This window comes from Sardina pilchardus, chromosome 22 (genome assembly GCF_963854185.1).
Source record: "Sardina pilchardus chromosome 22, fSarPil1.1, whole genome shotgun sequence".
NCBI classification, from domain to species: domain Eukaryota; kingdom Metazoa; phylum Chordata; class Actinopteri; order Clupeiformes; family Clupeidae; genus Sardina; species Sardina pilchardus.
In genome coordinates this window covers 6,615,379-6,624,673 of record NC_085015.1, presented here as the reverse complement: position 1 = coordinate 6,624,673, position 9,295 = coordinate 6,615,379, and the positions used below count along the sequence as shown (strand labels likewise).

General features: G+C 41.8%; 2 protein-coding genes across 2 annotated transcripts in view; both read left to right on the top strand.

Moving 5' to 3' along the window:
* Positions 1–387, top strand: part of LOC134070080 (double C2-like domain-containing protein alpha) — a gene marked incomplete at its 5' end in the record, with an annotated part of 23,850 nt that extends 23,463 nt beyond the window's left edge. Inside the window, 1 exon segment of the mRNA XM_062526292.1 lies at positions 1–387. This exon segment is cut by the window's left edge and continues 94 nt beyond it. Coding sequence (XP_062382276.1) covers positions 1–43 — 43 coding nt within the window.
* Positions 388–4,379: 3,992 nt separating this feature from the next.
* Positions 4,380–8,122, top strand: LOC134070466 (zinc finger protein 473 homolog). Its single transcript, XM_062526840.1, has 2 exons — positions 4,380–4,979; positions 5,923–8,122. The coding sequence occupies exons 1-2, from the start codon at positions 4,790–4,792 to the stop codon at positions 6,930–6,932; spliced, it is 1,200 nt and encodes a 399-aa protein (XP_062382824.1). The 5' UTR covers positions 4,380–4,789; the 3' UTR covers positions 6,933–8,122.
* Positions 8,123–9,295: the final 1,173 nt, after the last annotated feature.

Sequence of the window (9,295 nt, the reverse complement as noted above, 5' to 3'; positions counted from 1 at the left end):
CACGCTGACCAATGAGCTTCCGGGATCCGCCGCGCAGGAGTGAAATGAGGCGGGGCTTACTTGGCCTCCTCAACAGGCGGCTCTGATGTATGTATGCTGCCAAGTTTGATTGGTGAATGGCCGCTGTCAGTCATGTGCTGACAAACGGGAACCACTGAGATCAACACATTTAAGAGACACAGTCACCTGATGGCATGAGTTTCACCCCAGGGAGAACAGACAGAGTTCCTGTCCACTTCACAACCCTGTGTTATTTTGGCCATTTTTCCTCCAGTTTGTTTTGCTCATTTGGATTTTAGTGTCATGTTGTTCAGCACACAAGCACATGAGCACAGAGTGGGGACAGGACACAGACAGGCATACAATAACAATAACAACTTCTCTAATGATGAATAAATAACATGTTCTGCCTGTACGACATTTGCACATAATTTACGTCACATGACCATCTATCTTATTTGTGTGAAATATATTTTAAAAACCCATTTATAATTCCATCCACATCATGGCAGCACAACCACTCAATGCACAAGAGATAGTTGAAATAACTGTAAAAGAAATGCCTATGCTTTGGGTTCAACGCAATATGTACTTCTGTTGCAATAAGGTATTTTTGTTCTGATTTGAAAATGCTTCCAGGAAATTCCAAGTGGTCTTACGTCCCACACATGGGTGTTGGTAATATTTTTGTTGGTGTTTAGCGAAATAGGAAACGGATAGTGAGAATAGACACACTGTCTGATTTGTTAATGCACTTTTCATGGGGTTGGCATGGAACTTAACAGACAACCCCAAGAATCTTCAGCAACATGCCCCACGAGGCCAAAGGGACCAGAGAGTTTTAGGACGACGAAGGGCTGTTGTTAGACATGCCATGAAGACCCGATTAGCTGCTCCAAATCATTGAACCCTATGGCCTCAGAGAGCTTATTGCTTTTCCAAAACGTTAAGACCTACCACATATACCTGGCAAGGTTTCACAAATATAATTATTTATTCATAAATAATCATTCTTCCGCAAGGAGGAATGGTGGCCAAGCAACAGAGATGCAATTCAGACACATGTTGCAACTTTGTAACGGTTTTATGGCAATTTGTGGTGCAGGAATATAGAATGTAATGGGATAAACGTGAATGGTTTGGCGAATGGAATGGTATCGGACACGAACGCATATTCAAAGACTATAGGCCTACGTGTTGTAATAACTCTCATTCTACACACCTGCTGTGTAATACTGTGATGAGACCAAACTGACATGGAAAGCAGTTGTCCAGTGGTTGTCAGCTCTCCTGATATAACATCATAACACATGCTACAGGTATGTCCGCAGAGAGTAGCCAAACAAATGCATCTGTTAGAGTGCAACATGTTGTATGTATACTGTACCTTGAAAGAGTTCCAGAAATTGCAGCAGTTTGTTCGTACATGCATATGGCCAGTCCACAAGGGCTGAAAGAGAAGCATCTATTAACGGATACAAGCACACAGATATTCTCCATGTCACCCTAACGCAGACGACAACATGTCTCCATGCTGCTGTAGGGCTGTGAATAGAATGCCAGTGTGGAATGTGAGTGGACTGTGTTTGTTCTTGGCATGCTGCTCGATGTTCCTTTTGATGGGTCTGTGTTTCTTCTGAGATTTACACTACGTTGCTGTAGAGGTCACTCTTACCAAGCGTAATCTATGAGCCATTTATCTAACTGACCCATTGCCTTTGCATATGTTGTTTTGCGGAATGATACACACAAACAACTCAAAGAAGAATAAATGTTTTTACCTTCGCATAAAGTCTGAGAATGCAAACTGTATTATGATTGACTATTTTTTTTTTCGTTGGGCATTATGATAATTTATTATAGTTCTGATGATGGAAAAAAAATGACTGTGTTTGCTGACTTTGTTAAACTATAAACTCCAAAGTTTCTGCCTCTCTGGAACCAAGCATGCTTTTCTTTGTTGATGGTCAAGCATGTTTTATGCTAACGCTAACGTTAACCCAGTCTGTGGAAGGTTATATGGTGTTTTGTCTTAATGGTGAGTATGTACAAATTGCAATGTTGTCTGGGTATCCCGAGCATATTCGCCCGCCAGTCGCACCTCTTGGTGGGGGAAGAAATGCTGCACAGCAGCCTACACTAGCTGTAACTATGAGGTTGGGACAGAGGGGATGTACTCATGGTTTTGAGTGTTTACAACAATGAATGTCACCTGATTTTATAACAATAAAAAGTATTGTGTGGTCCTGGTTTTGTCATGTAGTTGTCTGCGGTGTTTTTTTTATGAAGGAAATGAATGAGTAGCCTAGATATGAGTATATTAACTCCTACGTAGCCTAGGCTACTACCCAGAGGAAAGCCAAATTTGAAATGAGATTTCAAAATGCTCAGTTTTCCTTCTCAACCTGAGATCTCAATAAGAGCTGATTTATTTCTATATAATAATAATAATACATTTTTGAGAATATTCCCGATTTTATTGAACCAAATTATTTCATCTGAAGCATTTTTTGTCCCTCTTCCAAAAAAATAGGTTTCTATAAAATACCCTTGTGACAGATAATGTATGATTCTGTTCCTACATGTGTAGGGGAGTAGGCTGTGTGTGTGTGTGTGTGTGTGTGTGTGTGTATGTATGAGAGAGAGAGAGAGAGAGAGAGAGAGAGAGAGAGAGAGAGAGAGAGACTTAGTTCCAAATATAAGATATGAATATCAAGCCCAAATTTGGGGTGAGGGGGTCGGGGTCCGTGCTCAGTGTCTCTCTCAGCCAAGGGGTCCTTGGGCTGAAAAAGATTGAACACTCCTGATTTAAATCTATGTATAGCTTTCACATAATGAGTGCTTTTTCTACGCTTCCCACAAATACAAAGAAGAAGCCTGTTAATGACTCATAGACTGATGTGTTTCAGAGAGAAAAGCGGGCATGGTAAACCCTGCACATAGTAAAACTACCCCACCTTGTGGCCAAATTAGAATAACAAGGAATAACAAGGAAAATATTATCATTGTTTTTCTCTGCCCACTTAAACTGCATTTTCTGTCATGTTGAATACATGACAGAAAATGCAGTTTAAGTGGGCAGAGAAAAACAATGGCAAAATATGGAGTATAGGAAACTTGAATATCTTGAAACAAAAGGCAAAGTAAAGGATATTGTAAAAAAAAAAGTGACTTCATTGACAACAATCATAGCCTACATTTCAACAGCGACATGGAAGCAATAACTAAATCAGCTACTGTAAGTGTGGTTTACCACATCAAAACCATTGCCAAACAAACTCACACTTATGTCAAAACATAATTTAGAAAAACACAATTATATGTTTCTCTCCAGCAGGGTTGAATGCTACATGGGCTTTTCAGACCCTCTTAAGACCATCAAACAGCTTTAAAGGGGACAAAATAGCTACGGTAGGCTGTAAATGATAATGGAGCTCGATCATTTCTCAAATATTCCAGTCCCTGCACTGGCGTAAGTCACAGAACTGATGTTAAAGCACTATTTGTTTACAAATCACTAAATTTGAGGACCTCTCAAATCACAGAAAAAAATATGTGTTTGTGAAACCCCCAGTCTAAACTATACAAGCTAGTGCAGCTTTTAGCAATGCATGGTTCAGCCTGGGAATTCAGGACCGATTCAGGATGACAAAAATTGCTTCAACGGTTTTCTGAATCACTCAGTTAATCAGATGCGCTCTGTTGTTTTTATTGTTCTGTTTTATGTGCCTTACATTCTAAAACTATTCAACTTTTTAAGCTATTGCTCTATGCCTTTATTTACAACTATTTATAGGCTATTCTTTGCATGTTTATGTCAAGCACATTGAATGGCTCCTGTATAGTGAAATGCGCTAGGCTTGCCTTGCCTTCATTGAATATTGACAGACCTGCTCTCACAGCACCATAAGGGGATAGGCCAGCAGGCAGTGTTCAAACCATGAGTGGGCAATAACAAAATGTCTGAGCATGAGAATTAAGTCAGACTAGGTCCGAGTAGGCTACCTACTGTATGTTCACGAATTAGCTTAAGCTTGATCTGCTGTAGGCCTAGGATAAAGTCAGTCAAAAAGTGGCTAAATTGGCTTAACATAGGTCATACAGTGCCATAACATATGATTGGCTTGGCTGGTTGTCCTTACTTCTGTACCAGGAGCACACATAAACTAGCCTATATTAATTGTAATAATATATCATAATAAATGTCATGTTTATCATTATCATATAAACATAATAAACAGTTTGAATTGACAGTAAGCCTAACATTGCTCCTCATCAGAGAGGGTAAAGCGGAGTAATGAAGGATCCTTGTCCTCATCTTTGCTAGACCTTTATTTTGATGTTGGCGCAGAACGTGCAAGACCCGGAAGTGCTCACTGTTTACAAGGGAAGCGACTACAGCTAGTGTCAAGAATGTTTTTCGGCGGATTTTCACTTGTTTTCCCATGTTTTAAATGACTATTTGGGGAAACCAGTTGACCCAGATTTTAAAGGTTATCTCCTCAATCATTTTAATGTTGCCGCGATTGGTCGGCGTCTAGACCGGGTTGACATCAGATGGCTGTAAGATTTAGCTTCACTCTCGCTGATCATAATCGAAGCCTGGGGATCTGATTGATGCCCATCGTAACCCTCACAATCAGTAATCAGCATCTATGTGGAATTAGTGACAAAAGCGTAATCTCGTGTTATCCTCCTGAAAATCGGGGACAATTACCCCACGCCTTCTCCAGACGCCGAGTAGAAAAGCTGAACGGACAGTTGTGTATCATTTCCCACGACTCTTTCTATGAAAATGTCCAAGATTGAGAGATTGAATGCACGGGTCTCTAAACTGCTGACCGCAGCAGTCCAAGAGGTTCTGGAGGTGGTAAAGGATACGGTGTCGGAGTATCAGGAGAAAACCGCTCGAACTCAGAGGGAAAACGAGAGACTTCAGAAGAAACTCCAGGAACTACAACAAAAGTTTGATCGAGAATGTGAGTCAGTTCTTGTTGTTGTCATTACAATGCAACACATTACTCTCTAGTGTTAAAGGGATATTCCGCCATTTTTGGAAATACGCTCATTTTCCACCTCCCTTCGAGCAAAACAATCGATATTTACCTTGTTCCCGTTCATCCAGCCATTCTGTGAGTCTGGCGATACAACTTTTAGCTTCAGCCTAGCATAGATCATTGAATCGGATTAGACCATTAGCTTCTCGCCTGCTAGCTTCATGTTTAAAAGTGACTAAGATTTCTGGTAATTTTCCCATTTAAAACGTGTCTCCTCTCAAGTTAGAAAGTGCAATAAGACCAACTGAAAGTGAAACCTGGCGTTTTTCTAGGCTGATTTGACATGGAACTACACTCTCATCTGGCGTAATAATCAAGGCAACTTGCAAACGTACCATAGGCGCAGTGATATCGTCCGCAGCATCTGAAAATAGTCCCCATAGACAACAAGCAGTAGTAGTGCCAGTAGCTGCAAGTTGCCTTGATTATTACGCCAGATGAGAGTGTAGTTCCATGTCAAATCAGCCTAGAAAAACGCCAGGTTTCATTTTCAGTTGGTCTTATTGCACTTTCTAACTTGAGAGGAGACACGTTTTAAATGGGAAAATTACCAGAAATCTTAGTCACTTTTAAACATGAAGCTAGCAGGCGAGAAGCTAATGGTCTAATCCGATTCAATGATCTATGCTAGGCTGAAGCTAAAAGTTGTATCGCTAGACTCACAGAATGGCTGGATGAACGGGAACAAGGTAAATATCGATTGTTTTGCTCGAGGGGAGGTGGAAAATGAGCGTATTTCCAAAAATGGCGGAATATCCCTTTAAGGGCTGCTTCATCATAATGGGCCTTAGTCAGAGGTAGCCTAACTGGTTGTGCAGCTGTCCAAAACGTATTTTTAATGTTTCTGTGTCTTTGTTTTCTCCAGTGACAAGAGTGTCCAGAGCAAGCCCTCCGTTGCAGGCTAGCCAATCAGAGCAGGCTAAATGCTCCTGTAAACAACTCCAACAGTCCTCCAAGGCGTCAGGCAAGCCAGAGCTGAAGGTGGAGTTCAGAGCGACCTCTGCAGATGAGGTGAAGAACCATCTGGACTCAAAGGTAGAATCCATCATCAACGTTGAACAAGTGTTTACAAACGGTAGCGAAGTGGCTCTCTCATGTCACGTCTCTGTGGTGGATACAGAAAGTGACAGCTCTGCTCACTCACAGTCTGTGAACTCAAAAGACACCTCGGCACACACAGAAAGTGTAATCTTCCCAAATGGACTTTCATCATTGGCTAACTCCACCTCACCCGCTCAGCAAGTGCTTCCAGCTGACGTAAATATCATCAAAGCGGAGCCCGACATTCTGGAATATTCCCTCTCCCAGCAACCCGTGCCCCCACACCAGCTGTACGACAACGAGGAAATCAACTCAGATTCCGACCCCAACGTAGCACAGAACGACGTCCAGTTAGATCTCCCACAGCACAACTCTGATATTTCAGACGTGGCACACTACATCCATTCCGACACACTCAACGCCTTTGTGGAGTCGTTCCCTTTCGAGCGGACCCAAGGGCTGGGGGCTGAGGCTTGGGCCCAGCAGCAGCAGCAGCAGCAGCAGCAGCACCACCACCATCACCACCACCACCAACAGCAGCAACAGCGCTTCTCTGGCCGAGAGGAGAGCCACCGCTGCCTGCTCTGCGGCAAGACCTTCAGCCGGCTGGGCAACCTGCGCATCCACCAGCGCTGCCACACGGGCGAGAAGCCGTACACGTGCGGGCACTGCGGCCGACGCTTCAGCCACGCCGGGAACCTGCAGAAGCACAAGCGCGTGCACACCGGCGAGCGGCCGTACGGCTGCCAGCAGTGTGGCAAGATGTTCAGCCAGTCCACCCACCTCAAGAAGCACCAGAGGATCCACAGCTTCCGCCACCTCAGCGTGGCCTGAGTTAGGAGGGGGGCGGGGTGTTACATGATTGGGTGGGAGCCAGGAACTATGGGGCACAGTGTTACACAATTGGGTGGGAGCCAGGAACTATAAACAGGAAGTGTGGTGATTTGATGTAGCGTCTCTCGAACGTCACCAGATGTGGCTCAGTGCTGTTGTAGTGGGTTTGATGTTTAACTGTGGTAATTGATAGAAGTGGGAGAGCAAAATGATACTGTCTAGTGTCGCAATATTTTTCAGCACAATGTTATTATGATTCATTGTCTCGATATTTATGTATTTATCATTAGGATTTTCATTTCTTTTAAATGTGACTCCTCTGATAACATGGACGTTCTTCTCTTGCGTCACAGTGGAAATTGAAAAGGGAGTTAAAATCTAGAACATATTTACTTGCACAGAGATGGCTTTGGAGACTCCCAGTGTACAAAATGTAATATATGAGCGAAATGAATTGCAATGTATCATTTAATATAATATAATTGCAATACTTGCTGTATTGCAAAATGTTGAGAAATGCAATAATATCCCAAATATTGTGATGTTTCAGCCAACCCGAGGAACATACTGTACTGTAAGCTAAATTGTCATCTGAAAAAGTGTTCTTACTACAGTAGGTCATAACATACAGTATGAGAAAGGAAAAGGCAGTGATATCAGAACAGAATCAGATCAGAAGAAATAAGGTAATCTGACTCTTTATTTGTGGCTAAAATATCCCCTCGCAATCTTCATAGTTTGAATATCATGTCTGACTTTGAAATCTGTCTGTCTTAAATGAACTCAGTACAGTCCTTTCCACAGATGTACAGAGAGCGATGGCCCCGAAGTTTGAAAACACAAGGTCTTTGTATTCTCTTTTGTGTTCAAAGTTATCTTGATATGTAATATAAGTCTCTCTGACAAATATCAACTTGTCGGCTCTACAGATGTAACATGAAACTACATCATATATGAAACTTTTATCATCACAGTTATAGTGACTAAAAATGATCATGGTTATCGGTTTTACCACGGTATTGTCAAAATGTGCTGAAAAGGTTTCTAAGCCTACCAACGATGGACGAAACTGATAATCGGAATAACAGAATAGCATTCATACGTGCCAAGCTTCACAGTTAGGTGCCCAGGTGAGGTGAACAGGTGCTCTTCAAGACAAGTATCTAAAGTATGCAATATAGCCTAGGGTTATGGCAATTATGCAAATGCAATAATTTATTCATCTCCCAGCTTTCATTTCTCCAAAACCACACATGGTGACTTCCTTTAAAACAAGTGACAAGTATATTGAGGACACTGAGATTGTGTACTTGGGATTCCTTTCTTCAAGCTTCACTTAATCTCATTTACAAAGTAAAAATGGCCACAATTATGCGAAAATTAAGTGAATAAATATGACACAGGATGGATAATTAATGTTGTAATAGATATTTTCATAAGCCTGGCCCAAACATAACCTATTAAAACGATATCAATTATTGGTCAGGCATTTAGATTGACCAATAATTTAGATCATTTAAATAATCTAAATGTAATAAATCCAACACAGTAAAGAGAGAAATCAGGCAGGTAGCCGCTCAGTCCTGCACATTCTTTCTGCAAAATTAAATCACTCTTGTCAATTTCTCTCCATCTTCTACTCCATCCCCTACTCTTGCAACTCATGTGAGTGTGTGCATGTGTGTGTGTGTGCGCCTATGTGCGTGTGTGTGTGTCTTTGTGTGTGTGCGTGCATGCGTATGCGTGTGTGTGGTTATATGTGTGTGTGTGCATGTTTTTGTGCTTGCCTGTGTGTGTGCGCATACTGTATGGATAAGTGTTTATGTACAGTATGGGGACCAAAACACATATTTTCTGTAAACGTCTAGTCCCACAAAGTTTCAAGTTCCTCAGTGTTTCAGTGAGGCAGGAATTGTTGACCAAAAATCAATAATTGTCAAAAAATAAAGAAATTCCCATATGACCTACGGTACTTTTATAGTGGCAGTCATAAGAGTAGTCCAAAGGCCCTCCCAAATGAGTGAGAGTCAAGGGCCCCATCTCAACCTCGACTCTACTCGATCCTCAAGATCATGTGCTTGGTATATTTCTCTCTTCAAGTTTTGTTTAGTTTTTTAAGTAACGAGACAATTATCCTTTCCTCGTTTCATTAAGTAACGAGACAACGCACCGGCACAACACATGCTGTAGTTGTAAATATTCTGACACGAAAACGAAAGAAGAGTCGACTTGGCAATTTGACAAAATCCTGGCTAGGGCCTTGTACCTGACACCATCAGCCTAAAGGATTAATTACTGATTAAATATCAAATTCACATTTACAATAGCAATCATCTGGTGCCTACTGTGCATACGTCGTCTCA

Coding starts and splice junctions, on each gene's coding strand:
- LOC134070466 (XM_062526840.1), top strand. CDS start 4,790: ATGAAAATGTCCAAGATTGAGAGATTGAATGCACGGGTCTCTAAACTG. Junction 4,980..5,922: donor ACAAAAGTTTGATCGAGAAT/GTGAGTCAGTTC, acceptor TGTTTTCTCCAG/TGACAAGAGTGTCCAGAGCA.